Source organism: Schistocerca americana, chromosome 3, assembly GCF_021461395.2.
Source record: "Schistocerca americana isolate TAMUIC-IGC-003095 chromosome 3, iqSchAmer2.1, whole genome shotgun sequence".
Taxonomy (NCBI): domain Eukaryota; kingdom Metazoa; phylum Arthropoda; class Insecta; order Orthoptera; family Acrididae; genus Schistocerca; species Schistocerca americana.
Window position 1 is genome coordinate 537,823,257 of NC_060121.1, and position 19,500 is coordinate 537,842,756.

Below are 19,500 nucleotides of genomic sequence, written 5' to 3' on the forward strand. Positions count from 1 at the left end.
TCGCAGAGGTCAGTTTCTACCAGTTTTCCATTTGTATGTAAATAATGTGTGTCAGTATTTTGCAATCATGACTTATTTAAAGGATAGTTCAGTTATATTCACATCTGTCCGTACCTGCTTTCTTTGGAATTTTGAGGGTATTTCCCATATCTCATACAGCTTTCACACCAGATGGAATGGTTCTGTCATGAATGGCTCTCGCAAGGGTATCAGTAGTTTTGAGGTTATGTCATCTACTCCAGGAGCCTTGTTTCAACATATGCCTTTCAGTGCTCTCTCTCAGTATACTATTTCCCATCTCATGTTAATCTACTTCCCCTTCCCTTTTTATAATATTGCTTGTAAGTTCATTTCCCTTGTGAAGAACCTCTATATATTCATTCCACCTTTCAGTTTTCCCTTCCTTGCCTGCAAATTTTACTTTTACTCCCCATTAGTGCCTACTTATTCAAAAATTTTGTTCAATGTTTCTTCTCCTAATTATGATCTGAACTCCTTGCATACACATGGCCAGAAGTGTCTCTCTTTCTTATTCTTCCCTTGTGGTTCCCATTCCATGATCCATCATGGCAGTCTCTCCTCTGATATCCTTTTCATTGTGTATCCACCCACAAGAGTTGTTTTCTCCCGCAAAAGTAATAATAAAACTTGTGACCTCAATTTTCTTCCTGATTACTTCGTTTCTGATCCTTTCCTACCTGGATATCCCTTCAAACCATCTCTGTAAGTCCATTTCAGCTGCCACCATTCTTTTCATCAATTGGAATTTAAATGCCATTCTTATGACCCATATATGAAGCTTATTCAGACAGTAAGGTCCAATCACAGTAGCTAACCTAATGTCTTGCTAACACTGAAAGGTGCATACACACCAACTCCTGGCATGTCTTGCTTGTCAAACAATGCCATTTACATAGCAGCAATGTGCTGTTTACAATGTCAGTTCAAATGCTTAAAACAACTGATCAGCTTGCTGAGGGTGAAAAATGCTCTCAGAGATTCAGTGGAAATTCATCAACACCTAAGTTAGGTGTACGACTGCAATACGATGAATGACTATAAAATGCGTAAGTGGGTGAGAGGTTCCAAGGACAGATGGGAAAATGTCCATGACAGCCCACGGTCAGGCCAACCATCAGATCTTTTGGGTGGAGACAGACTGTCCATCCACCATTTTGTCCAGACTTTGCACCGAGTGATTTTCACTTGTTCCACAATGTAAAGGAGTTTCTTAGTGGCAAACACTTCACAACAAATTGTAAGGTGAAATAAGCAGTTAATGACTGTTTATCCTCACAGGTGGAAGCCGCCTATGACTCAGGGGTACAAAAGCTTGTGGAAACGAATAAAGATAAAAACAGAAATGTGGAAGGAATTAAATAGAACCAATTTTTTGAAAAACTGTGTGATGCTTTATGCTTTATAAGAAATCTGACCTTACTTTACAAATAACCCTCACAACATAATGCGTCTGATAATTGTTTTGAAGATTATTTTCTTTTGCTCCCTTCCTAATTTGTTGATCCCACAAAACAACATTTAATTTTCCAATAATGAGCTTTCCAGCATTTACTTTAATTTCCTCAAATTATATACCACCTTGTGACAGTTTTACTTCTAGATACTTCTACCCTTTCACACATGTAATTGTTCCAATGCCTTCTTCCAATGTCAAATCTTAATTTGTTCCTCCTATTACCATGTATTTTCTTTTATTCTTGTTGACTTGAAGGCCCCATTTTTTTATATTCCCCTATTAATTTTCTGGTGATATACTCAATGCCTTCTTCATCTTGTGCCCAAATTAGTTTGTCATCAGCAAACTGTAGTGATTAAATAATAATTTCATTTCTTGGGATTCCAATACTCTTATTTTTTCTTCCAATTTTTTCATCCACTATCTCTGTAGATATTATGTAACGCTTTTATAGCTTTATATCCAGATTACAGGAAGTTTTGTACATTTATTCATTCTGCAGAGTTTTCATATTGATTCTGAATTGCTTTAATTAGGTCAGGATTAATACGAGATGATTTTCGAGCCTTCCACAAATCACATGAAAGTATTTTATCATCAGCTTTTTATGTGTCTACATATACTAACTGAAGGAGCTGATTTCGAGTATTTTGCTTTTCAAGTATTTGTTTACAACAAAATATGTGATCTATCATTTATCTTTCTGTTCTGAAGTCAGCTGTTCCCTGCTCTCCATTTCCACAAATATTTCCTCTAAACAAAATGTTAAATAATCCTCCTACAAAGCTTGCTAAATATATAAGTCACAGTTATTCCTCTACAGTTCTTACATTCATCTTTCCTTTCTTATGAATTGATGAGATAAATCCTACTTCTGAGACTTCTGGGATAGCCTTGCCATTTAAAAAATTTTCAAAAAGGTTACTGAAATGTTCACAAACTGTATCTGTACCATATTTCGATAGTTCAGTTGGTGTTCCTCCAATTCCTGTAGCAGCTCCAGTGTTTAATGTTTTAACTAAATCTTTTACTATTTCTATATCCACAGAAAAGCCTTCATTACTTTCTGTTACATCAGTTTCACTATTAACTGTACCCAAAAATTCTTTCCTATTTCTGTCAACAATTTTTTAAAATATTTTTCCCAAGACTGAATACTAATACATTTTATTGCTCTGTTTCTTTAGAAATTTTCCTCAATATTTTCAATATCCTTCATGCTATCGAGCTGCTTTTTCACAAGTCGTACCATCACCATTTTTCTAATTTTTGACTATTGCTCTTTTTATTCCATCTCGTCCTGATCATTTAGAATATTCAGCCCTTTCTTAATTTGTATCTCTTTCTCTACATATGAATCAAAATACAATGACTTTTCCCCCACAAAATTAACTACTCTGCCTAGAACTTCTTCAGCCACCCCGTATAAAGTACTAACAATATATTCATGCCGTATTAAATTACATAAAGTATAAAAGTAACAACAAATTACAACTCGTGAAAATCTACCCACACTTATTATTACTGATTACATCTAGATGGAAATATATACATTATGAAAAAAAGCAGTTATTTTGAGGAAAAAACCCCCTTTCTCTTACATTACTCAGCTGTGTTTTTATCTTATAGTGCAGACTAAGCATTTATGTATCATCACTGATTTCACAGGACACTATTAACTTTCTACATACTCCTAAAGCTTAAAGTAGGTAATACTGTAGGTACATTAATGTTACATCCCCAAGTCCAAATATTCTAATAAATTATAGAAAGAGTGAACGACAAGTTACTCTTTTACATTGCTTAGCATATCTGGAGTTTTCCAATCCCGTGCTAGATTCAATGATAATTGCAGACATGGAGCTAAGCAAAGACCCTGGGACGATGTAAGCAATGAAAACTGACTAAACTCAGCTACTAATAATTTTGATGAGTGATAAAGTTCAAGAAGAGTGATAAACATGTGGCGTGTGCATTAACTATTCAGTTTGGGATGTGACCCAATCTGGGACTTGACAGTTAGGGTCAATATCATCATGAAATAGTGATTATGACAGAAAAACAGTACGAACATCTAGGAAAGGTAACAACACTGCCAGATGATGTAAACAATGGGGAGATCCAGAACCATAAGGTAGCAGTAATAAAAACTGAAGGATTTCGTGATGAGCAGAATGAGCTAATCTTTGAAAAGGAGAAAACTGTGGAAAAAGAAGTCCTTGCCCTTGTTATTCACACATAAGAATGTGGAGAAAATGCGAATATTCTTAGCAATTCTGGGAGCAATGTGCATGTCGTGTAGTAAACATTTTATGATAAAGTTTTGAAAATAGATGTAGATATTCCAGAACCTTCTGAGTGGATTTAAAGTTGTGGAAACTATGGGGATGCATAGAAAACCCATAAAGGAGCAGGCATTACTGGAACTGAGAAGGCAAACGCTTATACATAATGTGGATGCAATTGCCATTCCATAACTCTGTGAAGCTGTAATTATATGTGCTGATTGACTATCAGAATATGGGTATGTTTGAATTTTGATTACGCAGTTATGGAAGTAAATCAAGGATAAAACAGGAAAGTGATTTCATTCTGCAGGAAAGCCATTGCTTTGAGATATGCTAAATTTGTGAAAGTATGCGAAGTACGACTACAAGCTCTGCAGTTTGTTGGAGAGAAAGACCAAAATATGTTGCAAGCATACAACAAAGAAAATAATGATCCAGGAGAAGAAATTCTACAAAGCATAAACAATGAAATTGTTAATTAGATTGCCAGTATAGAGGGAGTAGAGTATGAGACCAAAGATAAGCTTTCCAATCTGCTATTTACATACAAAGATTTGTTTCAAAAATGACAGGGAAGGTTAAAAATAAAAACTTATTAGCCATTCTCATGCAATCTAATTCCTGAGGAAAAGGAGACAGCAGCAGAGAATAAATTACAGATGTTGGCATCTGGGACAAGAGACAGAAGTCATACCCAATATTCTAGTCCACTCTGTGTCGTAAATAAAAAGGGTGGTGACTATACAAGTGGATACTATACAAGTAATCAAATTATCTGAAGGACATAGGGGGCCAACTTGAGCCTATAAAACACTGATACAGGAATCTGAGGGAACAAAGATATTCAGCATTCTGGACATGACTGCCAATTACCACCAGATATAACTGGATGAGGAAACTTGTCAGTATACAAGGTTTGTATGTGATACAGATGCTACCAATATCAGAGATTTCCGTTTGGTCTGAAGATCCCCACGTCAGCTTTTAAAAATTTTGGACAGAGTGCTATGACAGGAAACAGTAAAATTATGTTGTATGTGGATGACATTTTGCCATGACTTTTACTTTATAGTGCATAGAGTAACAACTGCTTTTGGTTCTAATAAAAGGTGATTTTATTTAACACACGACTGGTTTCAGGCTTGTGCCCATCTTTGGGCGGTTTACATACATCTCTGTTTAAATCAAAAACAAATTATGTCGTGACAACTAAATACATGTAACTGAAACAGCTGGAAGTGGCTAAGCAACATGTGTTGCAAAATATTAATAGTACTTATATAAATGTGGTGTATGCATATCATTTTCACATTAAATTTATCACACTTAGTATCGTGAGTGAAGATATTCTTGATAGTACTGCTGAAGTAGTGCAAGCCTTAAATTTGGAAGGAAAATAAATAAATAAATAAATAAATAAATAAATAAATAAATAAATTATGCTACCTGTGATTACACTCGATGGCATACATTGACTGGTTAAAAGTATCCATATACCTCTGTGTAAAGTGGAATTGACCACTAGATGTCATGAGAGCCAGACCTGCCACTATAAAAGCAGACAGGAGCATTGTGTTATTAGCAGAGGAGCACTAACAGCAGAATGCGTCAGTCAGGAGAACTATGTGACTTCGAACATGGAAAAAAAAAAAGGATGAATTCAGCAGAAGAAACCACTCACGAGTCCAAAGTGCTGACACCAGTCCAGCTACCACAATGATTGTGCATACAGCATTTTTAAAAATGGGGTAAAATGGGCAAACAGCTCTTCATAATCCACATATTTCTGTAGGCAATGCTATGTGACACTTGCGGTGCTGTAAAGCACAACTGCACTGGACAATGGATGACTGGAAATGAGTGATTTAGAGTAATAAATCAAGCTATACCCTGTGGTAATCTGATGGAAGGGTTTGGGTTTGGCAAATACCAAAGTACGGGAGGAGGTGGTCTTATGGTATGGGGGTGTTATTTGTGTTTAGGGTATAGTCCCTTATTGCATTTAAGAAAACACTAAATGCAGAAGGATATGAACAATTTTTACAGCATTGGATACTGTATGTGGTAGAGAAACAGTTCAGAGATGATGATGATGATGATGAAGATGATGATGTTTGTTTGTATCAGCATGAAAAGCAGCATCTTTGAGCAATGGTTTGAGGACAATAACATTTCTGAAATGGACTGGCTTGCCCAGGGCCCCAACCTGAACCTAATGGAACACCTTTTGGATGTACTAGAATATTGGGTTTACTCTATACTCTAGTGTCCAACATCACTACCTTCTCTGGTTTCAGCTCTTGAGGAAGAATGTGTTGCAATTTTTCCTCAGATATTCAGACAGCTTACTGAGTGTCCCTGATATTCAGGCAACTTACTGAGCGTCCCCAGCAGAGTTCAAGCCGCCATAAAGGCAAAGGATGGACATACTCCATATTAAAGTCCACTAACAGGTGTCTAGATACTTTTAATCAAATGGTGTATAAAACAACCCAGCGATCATGGCAGTTATGAAATTTCTTGACACCCACTAACAGGAAATAGCTGAACGCATTTTTTTGGCTTATGGGATACTGCAGATGCTTTGAATGGTTGTGTGTTGCACAGTCTATTGAAGAAGAACTGGGTTTGTGCTGAGGAAGAGATGAGAAGAACTTATTATTTGTTGACAATAAGGTGTCATGTTACCAAATGAACATTGTAATGTGAGAGCTGTAAAACTTTGTATTCCTGAACTTGTTAGATTGTTGCATAATGGTACACCCACTAAAGTATTTCACAAAATAAATGCCTTGGAAAGTTTTGTCAGGAATGCCTCTTTAATAACACTATGAAGCAAAGAGTTAAAGTACCAAGAACTTGTGATCCATGTAAAAAAGAGAGAGAGAGAGAGAGAGAGAGAGAGAGAGAGAGAGAGAGAGAGAGAGAGAGACAGACAAGATTTTCATACACCTGGTGCTGACAGAAACTATAACAGGGGTTGGCCCATGGCACCAATACCTCAGTCTATTGGAGGTGCTATACAAATATTAGTTATTTTGGAGTTGGAGTTATTTGCTAAATGTATAAGACGGCACCCTTTGCAGAAAGCTAGTGGCACAGCTTTTGGAGCCAAGTTGAAGAATGATTATTTCCTGTATGTATGCCTACCCAAAGATTATCAGTGACAACAGGAGTAAATTTACTGGGGAAACAGCTGACTGTAGTATCCAGGGGACTGATACACTTTTCAGAATGTATTGCCAAGGAAAAGATGGAAATGATGGCAGTACACAAACAGTTTGAAATGAGCTTGCTACCCCACCCATCAGAACCTTCTGATCAGCAGAGTAATACTGCCACCCTGTCAGCATACACCTTGCAGAAAAAATGCAAATAGACAAGTAACATATGTTTTGTGTTGTTTTTTCTGTGTCAGGAGAATGTAAAACAACATGAGGTGAAGTGCCTGTATTTTCAATGCAATGAGATGATGTGTTGCTAACACCTTTTTCTTTACATATGTAAAAATGAAAATCATCATTTGGAAAATCCAGGATGGAATGAACATTTTCATAATATTGTTACAAATTATCATATGGCATTGTTGGCTAGGACATCCAGACTGGGTCTCTTTGATGCATTTCCAGCACACAGTATGATGAATAGAAAAATTTCATATTTATGATTGTTTTTTCCCTCTTCAATTAAGAGTAAATAATTTTTTCAGTGATAACATAAAAGGTGATAATTTAAAAGAGCTACCGTCTTCACAAAGACAATCGTGTGCATAATTAAGCTCTGAAAAATGCAGTAAAGTATGATATTTCCATGTTTCCAGCTTTTTGTTTTGAAAGGACATATTGGAGCTAAATTTTCTTGAACATCAAATCTGAAGACATGAAGCAAAACATACAGTTTCTCTAAATAATCCACGATCGAGAAATTTTAGAAGATAGATTTCAGATGTGATTGTTCTTGCCCAGGTTTTGGTTTCTATTAATGAAATTTCATTGACGTACAAGTGATAACTAATGTACTATGTACAATTTTTTTGTTTGTTTTAGTTCTTTCAATATTTTTCACTTTATTCCTATTGTTTTGTTGTATGACAAGTTGTATCTGGTGTGTGTGTGTGTGTGTGTGTGTGTGTGTGTGTGTGTGTGTAAACTGAAGCACTTCCCCCCCCCCCCTCCCCTCCCAAAGCAAATTGAAATTTAATTCTACTGCCACCAATTTACATTCAGGTAAGGACCACAAAAATAAGAGGCAAGAAATTAGGACTCATAAAGATGCATATAGACAGTCATTTCTCTCACCCTCTATTTGTGAGTGGAACAGGAAATGAGATCACTAGTAGTGACACACAAACCCTCCAGCATGTACCATATGGTGGCTTGCAGAGTAGGTACGTAAATGTAGATGTAAACCCAAGAGTGAGATGGGTTTTGCATTTTTATTCTCTTGCTTATTTTGTCAAACTCTGCCAAAAATGGGGGGGTGGGGATGTAAGTATAGCACTATGAAATGCACAGTCTACCTCATCATTTTATGAACATCAATGAACCACAGTTTCCTATTGCAGGAAGCAAGCACAGGTTGGTTACAGGCACATGGTGAGAACAAATCACCCTCTATGATTTACATACCTAATTGCCGCATTTTAATTGTAAAGAGAGATAAGGCAGTGTTACAAACACAGCCATCCTGTACAGAATAAGGCTCTGACCCACTATATGCATTTCCAACTAGCTATGTCTTAATGCTATAGCCTTCTGCCAAGCCACAGTGGGAAGCTCAAACACTTGAAGTAATCCCACAGCTGGAAGTGCACATTTATACTGGCTTGAATCACAGGCATAAATCCTAACATATTAATTTATCATGTTCTGTTGAAACATGTGAGCCAAAGCTACCTATCAATAGAATGCTGATTAGAAAAATTTATGAACAAACAACAAAACAAAAAAGAAGACTTCATGAATAAATAACATATTACAGGGAAATGTTCTCAACTACTGCAACTCCTGTAGGGCACTTCCTGAATAATCTTGTGTTGGTGTCTGAAGCAAGCCTCTCGTATCATGGAACACCTTTCTCATGTGAGTGTATGTGCTTTTTATGCCTCCAATATTCTGATAATACTGTTTGATTCTTGCTTTCCATAAAAGATTTAGTTTTGATTTCCAGTGCTACAGAGTGGGCAAAATAAAACTGGTCCGGAAGATATTTATAAAACTGACACGTAATTTATTGTTGTTACTGAACAGGAGAAATCCTCACCACAAGAACACTGGTAACTGTGACTTTGATGCACCAATTAGTTGCTGTCAAATACCTGAACATGCTCTGTCCCAAGTACTTTGCTGTGTCATTACATTTGAGTAAATGATTGAAGCAGATGTATTTAGTGATCAGTTGAACACAACACAAAATGGAGGTCACGATAAAATGGTATGCATTCCTTGTCTCATGTTATGCAAAGCACAATTCACGGAAAACCTGTACAGAACAGTTTGCACAAGAGTTTAAGGCTTTAAGTGTTTTGCAACAACTCCAGCAAGGTCAGTAATGGAAAACATAGCGGCAAAAATGGCATGAATTAGGTTCTGTAGTGAATAAAAAGTGTAACTACCCAAAGTAGAAATTGAACACCAGAAAGCATTGCTTGAGTGAAAAAAAAGCCTGGAACAAAATCTTATGAAGGCTCATTGGCATTTATTTGTGCAAGTGTGAATCAAGAGATTGCCATTTTGAATTAACATAAAAAATTACCTGCATCTGAATCCTTACAAATTTAGTGTTGTGCATGACAAAGCGTCCAGATGAACTTTTGCATGTTGAGTTCTGCTGGTGGATTCTGAGTGAACTGGAAATCTGGACCTTTGGCTCCTCAGTATTCCATTTCTTAGAAGAGACCAGTTTCAGAGCACAGAACATTCATCACATAATATGAATTACTATAACAATATTTTCAGCAATATGGAGCAACAGCACACACAGCTTCAGCTAAGTTGTCCTGAGTGCATGAAGTGTTTGGTGAAGGGAGACCAATCAACAGAGAAGGTGCAATCTTCTGACCATCTCAATCAGCTGCTCTCTTTCCCTTGTGACTGTTGCTAGTAGAAAAACTTAAAGGGTCAGTGGTACTCGAGTAATCCTCAGATGTTGGAAGAGCTACAGATGAACACTGAAAATACTGTAATTGCTATCCCTCAGGCAGAGCTATTACACGTGTCTCACAGTCTGATAAATGGAGCACAGTGCTGCACTGACATCAATTGTGGCTATTTATAGCATTTTCTGTGATGTACATTAACAAGGATCAATCCAACATCAATCTTATTATAAATATTTTCTGATCTAGTTTTGTTCTGCCCACGCCTTATATATTTAAAATAGTTCCATGGACTGTTATACTGATGAAATTTTCACTCCAACTTTCGTTTATCTTTTTAAAACTTACTAAGCCAAACTGTTCACATCATTGGCTTTAATGGCATGACAGAAGAACATCACTCCTTCACAGTTAGTTGAATGTTTCTTCACTCATCTATTTATTTTCTACCCCCTGCCCCCTCCCCTAGCCACCCACAATCTGTATCTGCAAACATCACATATATTTTTTGCCATTACATTCTGTCTTCAATTAATACATTCAGTGTCAAGTGCTTTTTAAGATGCAGAAATATACATAGCTATATAACAGTATGACATAAATACAAACATTTCTGTTTGAGGAATTCAGTTTTTAACTATACATGAATTTTCTATAATAATACATTTCTTTAAGTTTGCAAACATTAATGAAAATGTAATACTTTTCAATAAACTATACAAGTTGTTATATTTGTAAGTTAGATTAGAGGCAATAATTTGAAAGTTACTGAAGTAGTAGAATATGATACATGAAAAATAATATACAAAATTTAAGTTTTCTTACGGGCACAAACACTGTGTAGGAATGTATTTCATTGCATTCTTGCTTGTTTCGACACAAAAATGAGAAACAAGCATAACTTCCAAGTCCAATTACAGCACCAAGAGTTGCTGACAGAGATATTCCCCGAGAGAAGAGATTGCTGTGATTGTTGTCATCCAACAAATTGTATCGTTGTGACAGCATATACGCTGCAGCAAATACCATTCCATATGATATGCTGTAAAGTATTGTAAAACAAATTACTGTTACTCTTTATTGCATTCATCTCATTCAAGTAAGAAATGTGTGAAGTGTAAGTAAATAAATATTAATACAAATCTTATTCAGTTAGAGGAAAAAACAATGGGGGAAAAAAGCCGTACTTAATGATTCAACTTTTAGTCACACTGGAAAAAGGATGTACCACTGCTAGACAGAATGAGTAATCATTGTGAACTCCATATCGAACATAGACAAGTTGCAGCAAACTGCAATCTTATTCTAAATGTCTAAAATTTGAATACATTACAAATTAAGTAATTTATTTCACATTACAAGGAAATTAAGGATTAATCTCCTATTACTCGTGAGATCACTGGAGGTGAAGGAGGAACCTGGATTGAGGAAGGAAATTGGCCATATCTTTCTCAAGGTAACCATCCCAAAATTGCCTTAAGTAATTCGGGACTGTTAAAATGTCCCCGAATGCAATTGCAGTGTATTACCATTACCGCCACCTCACACAATATTATTTTACATTACAGTAGCTGTTCAAATTAATGGCTACCATGATTCTGAAAAGTTGTATTGGAACAAATTATGAACTATCACACTGACTTTAATACTTCAGTGAAGTGGTGCATTTTGATCAGCTGCACAGATCCTAGCATTAGTTTAATGGCAGTGTCATCTCTAGTCTAATAAAACAAGACTCTACACAGCAAAGAGTTTATTAGCATATATATCAAACAATGGAAAATCCAGAATGGAATGTAATAATTTTGTGAAAAGGATAGTTGCTACTTACCAGATAAAGGAGATGCTGAGTCACAGATAGGTACAACAAAAAGACTGTCACAAATAAATAGAAAAGCGCGCACGTGCACACACACACACACACACACACACACACACATACACACACACACACACATGACCGCAGTCTCAGACAACTGAAACCACACTGCAAACAGCAGCACCAGTGCATGATGGGAAAGGTGAATGGGTAGGGGTAAGGAGGAGGCTGGGATGGGGAAGGGGAGGGATAGTGTGGTGGGGGTGCCAGACAGTGAAGTGCTGCAGGTTAGATGCAGGGCAGGGGAGGTGGGGAGGGGAAATCAGCGGAAAAGTAGAAAAGCTAAAACACTGAGTGTGATAGTGGAATGACAACTGTGGGTGCTGGAATGGGGACAGGGAAGGGGCTGGAGGGGTGAGGACAGTGACTTAATGGATGTGACAGTCTTTTTGTTGTGCCTATTTGTGACTCAGCATCTCTGCTATATGGTGAGTAGCAACTTTCCTTTTCGTAATATTTTTAGCATAATATCTGATAAGTGAGCTATCAATTCTAGGATTAAAACTAACACAAAACATCCATCTTTATATCAAACTGCAATTTAAGATCACCTATGCAGTATTTTGGCTAAGTGTTCACAACAACAGGTCATAAGTGCCCTATTTTTCAGCACCTCCCTGAATTGCACTAGTTCTGTCTTGTCATTCTCGTCATACAAAATTAAGACTGGAAAATACTCCTTAAGCACACAGACAGATTTTTCTTGCACCTTGTTATAGGACAGTTTGGTCTCTCCCTGCAGGGGCGTGCCTTGGAACAGAAGTCACTTACTGTTTTGGTGAAGAAGTCATTTATGAATCACTGGTAGTACATGCACATTACAAGAAAACTTCTCAGATCACAAATGTGCCAAGGAGTCAGAAAATCTGTGACTGCTCTTATTTTCTTGGCATTCTACATCTACATCTATACTCAGCAAGCCACCCAACGGTGTGTGGCAGAGGGCACTTTACGTGCCACTGTCGTTACCTCCCTTTCCTGTTCCAGTCACGTATGGTTCGCGGAAAGAACGACTGCTGGAAAGCCTCCGTGCATGCACAAATCTCTCTAATTTTACATTCGTGATCTCCTCGGGAGGTATAAGTAGGGGGAAGCAATATATTAGATACTTCATCAAGAAACGCACCCTCTCGAAACCTGGACAGCAAGCTACACTGCGATGCAGAGCGCCTCTCTTGCAGAGCCTGCCACTTGACTTTGCTAAACATCTCTGTAACACTATCACACTTACCAAATAACCCTGTAAAAACGCGCTGCTCTTCTTTGGATCTTCTCTATCTCCTCTGTCAACCAGACCTGGTACGGATCCCACACTGATGAGCAATACTCAAGTATAGGTCGAACGAGTAAGCCACCTCCTTTGTTGATGGACTACATTTTCTAAGGACTCTCCCAATGAATCTCAACCTGGCACCTGCCTTACCAACAATTAATTTTATATGATCATTCCACTTCAAATCGTTCCGTACACACACTCCCAGATATTTTACAGAAGTAACTGCTACCAGTGTTTGTTCCGCTATCATATAATTATACAATAAAGGATCCTTCTTTCTATGTATTCGCAATACGTTACATTTGTCTATGTTAAGGGTCAGTTGCCACTCCCTGCACCAAGTGCCTATCCGCTGCAGATCTTCCTGCATTTCACTGCAATTTTCTAATGCTGCAACTTCTCTGTATACTACAGCACCATCCGCGAAAAGCGACATGGAACTTCTGACACTATCTACTAGGACATTTATATATATTGTGAAAAGCAATGGTCCTGTAACACTCCCCTGTGGCACGCCAGAGGTTACTTTAACGTCTGTAAATGTCTCTCCATTGAGAACAACATGCTGTGTTCTGTTTGCTAAAAATTCTTCAATCCAGCCACACAGCTGGTCTGATATTCCGTAGGCTCTTACTTTGTTTATCAGGCGACAGTGCGGAACTGTACTGAACACCTTCCGGAATTCAAGGAAAATGGCATCTACCTGGGAGCCTGTATATAATATTTTCTGGGTCTCACACGATCGCTGTTTCCGGAAACCATGTTGTTTCCTACAGAGTAGATTCTGGGTTTCCAGAAATGGCATGATACGCGAGCAAAAAACATGTTCTAAAATTCTACAACAGATCGATGTCAGAGATATAGATCTATAGTTTTGTCTCAAGATTTTAAACATGGCTGCAGCAGCAACTGTTAAAATTCTTCACAATAAAGGATGGCAGCCAAAAACAGTTGCAGGATAGAATTTTTTTATTAAAATTCTTGACCAAGGTTTCGGTACATATAAATATACCTTCATCAGAAGTACATTTCTAAAATTACATCATGCACTGGAGAATAATGAAACACTTATGCCAAAAGGCGTCGTCAGTAATTAAAATATAGTTTTGTACATCTGCTCGACGACCCTTCTTGAAAACTGGAACCTTCCGTCCCTCTAGAGACTTGCGGTACACGGCTGTTAGAAGGGGGGCAAGTTCTTTCGCGTACTCTGTGTAGAATCGAATTGGTATCCTGTCAGGTCCAGTGGACTTTCCTCTGTTGAGTGATTTCAGTTGCTTTTCTATTCCTTGGACACTTATTTTGATGTCAGCCATTTTTTCGTTCATGCGAGGATTTAGAGAAGGAACTGCAGTGCGGTCTTCCTCTGTGAAACAGCTTTGGAAAAAAGGTGTTTAGTATTACAGCTTTACGCATGTCATCCCCTGTTTCAATGTCATTATCATCTCAGAGTGTCTGGATATGCTGTTTCGATCCTTTTACTGATTTAATATAAGACCAGTACTTCCTAGGATTTTCTGTCAAGTCGGTACACAGAATTTTACTTCCAAATTCACTGAATGCTTCACACATAGCCTTCCTTATGCTAACTTTAACATCGTTTAGCTCCTGTTTGTCTGAGAGGTTTTGGCTGCGTTTAAATTTGCAGTGAAGCTCTCTTTGCTTTCGCAGTAGTTTCTTAACTTTGTTGTTGAACCACGGTGGGTTTTTCCCATCCCTCACAGTTTTACTCAGCACGTACCTGTCTAAAATGCATTTTACGATTGCCTTGAACTTTTTCCATAAACACTCAACATTGTCAGTGTCGGAACAGAAATTTTCATTTTGATCTGTTAGGTAGTCTGAAATCTGGCTCCTATTACTCTTGCTAAACAGATAAACCTTCCTCCCCTTTTTTATATTCCTATTTACTTCCACATTCAGGGATGCTGCAACCGCCTTATGATCACTGATTCCCTGTTCTGCACTTACAGAGTCAAAATGTTCAGGTCTGTTTGTTATCAGTAGGTCCAAGATGTTATCTCAACGAGTCGGTTCTCTGTTTAATTGCTCGAGGCAATTTTCAGATAGTGCACTCAGTATAATGTCACTCAATGCTCTGTCCCTACCACTCGTCCAAAACATCTGAGGGTCCCAGTCTATATCTGGTAAATTGAAATCTCCACCTAAGACTATAACATGCTGAGGAAATTTAAGTGAAATGTATTCCAGATTTTCTCTCAAATGTTCTACCACTAATGCTGCTGAGTCAGGAGGTCGGTAAAAGGAGCCAATTATTAACCTAGCTTGGTTGTTGAGTATAACCTCCACCCATAATAATTCACAGGAAGTATCCACTTCTATTTCACTACAGGATAAACTACTACTAACAGCGACAAACCCGCCACCACCAGTTGCATGCAATTTATCCTTTCTAAGCACCATCTGTGCCTTTGTAAAAATTTCAGCAGAATTTATCTCTGGCTTCAGCCAGCTTTCTGTACCTATAATGATTTCAGCTTCGGTGCTTTCTACCAGCGCTTGAAGTTCTGGTACTTTAGCAACACAGCTTCGACAGTTTACAATTACAATATCTATTGCTGCTTGGTCCCTGCATGTCCTGACTTTGCCCTACACCCTTTGAGGCTGTTGCCCTTTCTGTACTTGTCCAAGGCCATCTAACCTAAAAAACCACCCAGTCCACGCCACACAACCCCTGCTACCTGTGTAGCCGCCTGATGTGCGTAGTGGACTCCTGACCTATCCAGCGGAACCCAGAACCCCACCACCCTATGGCGCAAGTCGAGGAACCTGCAGCCCACATGGTCGCAGAACCGTCTCAGCCTCTGATTCAGACCCTCCACTTGGCTCTCTACCAAAGGTCCGCAGTCAGTCCTGTCAACGATGCTGCAGATGGTGAGCTCTGCTTTCATCCCACTAGCGAGACTGGCAGTCTTCACCAAATCATATAGCCGCCGGAAGCCAGAGAGGATTTCCTCTGATTCATAGCGACACACATCACATGAGTGACCACCTGCAGATGGGTGCACCCTGTACATTGAGGTGGACTCAGTCATCATTAACTAAGTGCCACAAGATTTCTATTTTATCAGTGATGAAGAGGCATTGGTTCAGATTGAAGTGGGGGCCTACAATGTGACCAAACTTCAACACTGTTGTCAGGTGGACTTAAGATGTTCTTCAAATGTCTTAAAAAATTACAATGTCATCCAGATAACAATGACATGCTGACCATTTAAGGTGCTGAATCAGGTTGTCCATCAATAATCGAATGTAGCTAAAGCATTACATACTCCAAATAGCATAACTATGAACTCATCCTGCTCACCCATGTCAACCTTGATTTTCCAATACCCTGTCAGTATGTCAATAATTGAGAAAAACTTTGCTCCTCTCAACCTGCCTAGGGTGTCATCAATGATTTGTGACTTTGCTCACTTGCCAGTCCTCCTTGACAAGAAGCACAAGAGTGGACTGAGGACTCTCCGAAGATTCCATGATGTCATCTTGAGGTATGATCTTCTCCACTTCCTCCTGGATTTACCATTGTTCAACCTATACAAATGCTGGCTAATTGGTGAATGATACCACTGTTGATACAAAGTTCTACCACGGGCTGCTTGGTCTGTCTATTCTCCACTCCCGATTCAAAAGCATTAAAAACTGATGCAGAATGGCTATCACTAGTAAACACTGTTCCTCGGTAAGGTAAGATCCTATTGGCAGTTTGATAGTAGCTTCCTCCCCTGCAATGTCTGTAGTGATAGTGGAGGACGATTCTTTGTCAATGGGACTAAGCTGCCTAACTTGGACTGGTTTGGCTGATCCTACACACATACCTTTACAGATGAGTTGTGGCTGTTCATAACAATTAGTGATACAAAGTTCTTTTTGGACATCAATAGCGCTTATGATTATTACTGGCACATAGACTTCTCTTGTGAGTATGAATATCTTTTTGCAGTCAACAAAAGGGTCACGGTTTAACTGTGCATCTTGATTGATGAGTGGAACTCGTCTTGTTGATGATGATAGGATAATGCCTTCAACGGCAAACATTGCCAACAGCAATTTTTGTTACGTGTGCTTGTTATAATTGTTTTGTCAATCTGGAGCTCTCATCTCTCACAGTCTATAACTGCTTGTGTTGCCTGTGAGAAGTCCCAGTAAAGAGTAACACTGTGACTACATGCTGTAAATGACAAAATTGAAGGGTTGTATTCTCTCATTTATAGTTGTTCTTTCCATACCTTGACATCTTGATAAATGTCATCCATGGAGGATTTTCATCTTTGACGACTTCACCTCCATGGACGGTCACCTCAATCAATTTTCCTGATTTTAGTGGCTAAGGGAGTGCCTGGTACTTCTGTATGGCAACAGGAAATGGCTAAAGCATACTGGGAAGCAACCATGTCTGGGGTACAGCTACAGTAGTCTGCAGCTGACTGGTGTAAATAGGGCTGTCATCACCATTGACATCTTGTGGCTTAATAGTCGAATATTCACAAGGTTTCTCTGCAGTAACATACAATGTGTCTAGGGCATCATATTTGCATTTTGGCCTCCATTTTCCAAATGCCTGTTTTTCTGTGTTGTTTTAGAGTTGGTTGAGGAGTTGGTTATGTCTGTGTTGGTCTGATACTCGGCCATTGTTTAACAGTTGAGGCATAGGTCCAAGTTGGCCAAACCTGTTCTTCATGGTGCACTTGACTACTATAGGCAGGGACTGGTGCCAAATGTCAATACATCTGTTCTTTGACATTCTTTGAATGGGATAGAGATTCATAGCTTTCACGTCTTCTGAACTCAGTCCCACATTTCTGGCCACCATACAGTGCTTTATCTCTTCTCTTACTACCTGGGGTATGAGAGAAAGCTGACAAGATCTTACATTTGATGAAAAGAGTCACAAAGTAGATGTACCATGGTCTTCTGGTAAATTATGCCACAGGAACAGAGGAATTCATGAAGTACCAGCACATTGATGAATTGAAACAGAAGATAACTGAACAAAAGACACATGACCACTTCCCAAATGGGAGCCCTGTAGTAGTTGCGGTAGCTCTCATCTGACTAGTGACAGGGACTTCTCACAGGCAACACAAGCAGTCATAGACTGTGAGAGATGAGAGCTCCTGCCTCTCTCATACGCCAGATAACAACAGAAGAGGCAACCAGAATAGCTGGACCAAGTACAAAAGAGATAGGAGCCATGAATATCGACTCCATCCATCAGGAGGGTATTGAGAATGTCAAAGAACAGGTGTTTTGAACTTTGGCATCAATCTCCACCACCCGTCAAACACACCAAAAAGAAGGGACCAATTATCTCTGACTTATTCTGCAACTGTCAAACAACAATACAGTGTTTGACCAACACAGATCAAATCACTTCATCTCCCCCGCCAAAAAAAGAGAAGATTTGGATGATACAGAACAAAAGGTGGAATGTTTTCACAGTGGAGGTGATCTGGAGACCTTGTATGAGGCTGCAGAGAGAGAAGATGAATGTTTGAGAACTAGTATCCTACTACAAGATGTCAATCACCATGACAGCCCTATTCACGCCAGTCAACTGGAGACGATTATAGTGAACTTGTGGGAGGAAGCCCATCACCCTACCCTGGACAAAGTCAATCCCCAACATGCCACAGATGTTCCCCACACTGTATGGAAGTACCAGTCTGTCTCCTAGCAGCAGATTTAAGGAAAACTGATCAAAGTAACATAATATGAAGTTGACACCACCACAGGGTGAGAATCCTCCATAGACGACAGTTGGCAAGATGTTAGGAAATCTCACTGACATCGTTATCAAGACCCGGCCTGTCCGAGCTCTTGTCATCAGCTAAATAAAACTATGTTCTATGAGATAAACTATGCTGAAACTCACAAACAGGAAAAACGTCCTGCCACCTGGAACATTTATTGCAAGAATAACTATCAGTGACAGAACACATCCCTTCAAATTCATCATTTTATCAGAATGTGGTCATAATGTTACTCTCTAAGGGGACTTCTTGTAGGCATCAGGAGCAGTCACAGCAGATTGTGGAAGACAAGAACTCCAGACTGAAAAAGCTATTCCAACAAGTACCCATAGCAAAGATTGCTCTGCGGAGGAGGAGGAGGAGGAGGAGGAGGAGATTAGTGCTTAATGTCTCATCGACAACGAGGTCATTACAGACAGAGTACAAGCTTCAAATAGGGAAAGATGGAGAAGGAAAGGCCGTTCTGAAGGAATCATCCTGGAATTTGCATTAAGCAATTTAGGGAAATCATGGAAAATCTAAATCAGGATGGCCACATGCAGGTTTGAACCATCGTCCTCCAGAATGCAAGTCCAGTGTGCTAACCACTGTGCTACCCTGCTCAGATTGTTTGCTGTTAAAGACATTTTTATCCCACCACCAGCAATGACAAAACTAGTTTCAATCATCAATCAAAGTATTCAGTTAAACTGTGGAGCTTTTGTCAATT

At 38.8% G+C, this 19,500-nt stretch overlaps 1 protein-coding gene across 2 annotated transcripts in view; it reads right to left on the reverse strand.

The window, feature by feature from the left end:
- LOC124605171 (N-acetylneuraminate 9-O-acetyltransferase) overlaps positions 1–19,500 on the reverse strand; it is a 217,177-nt gene that overhangs the window by 3,759 nt on the left and 193,918 nt on the right. For both annotated transcript variants that reach the window (XM_047136683.1, XM_047136682.1), the window contains one exon: positions 10,688–10,904. In XM_047136683.1, coding sequence (XP_046992639.1) covers positions 10,688–10,904 — 217 coding nt within the window. The remainder of the gene's footprint in view (positions 1–10,687; positions 10,905–19,500) is intronic.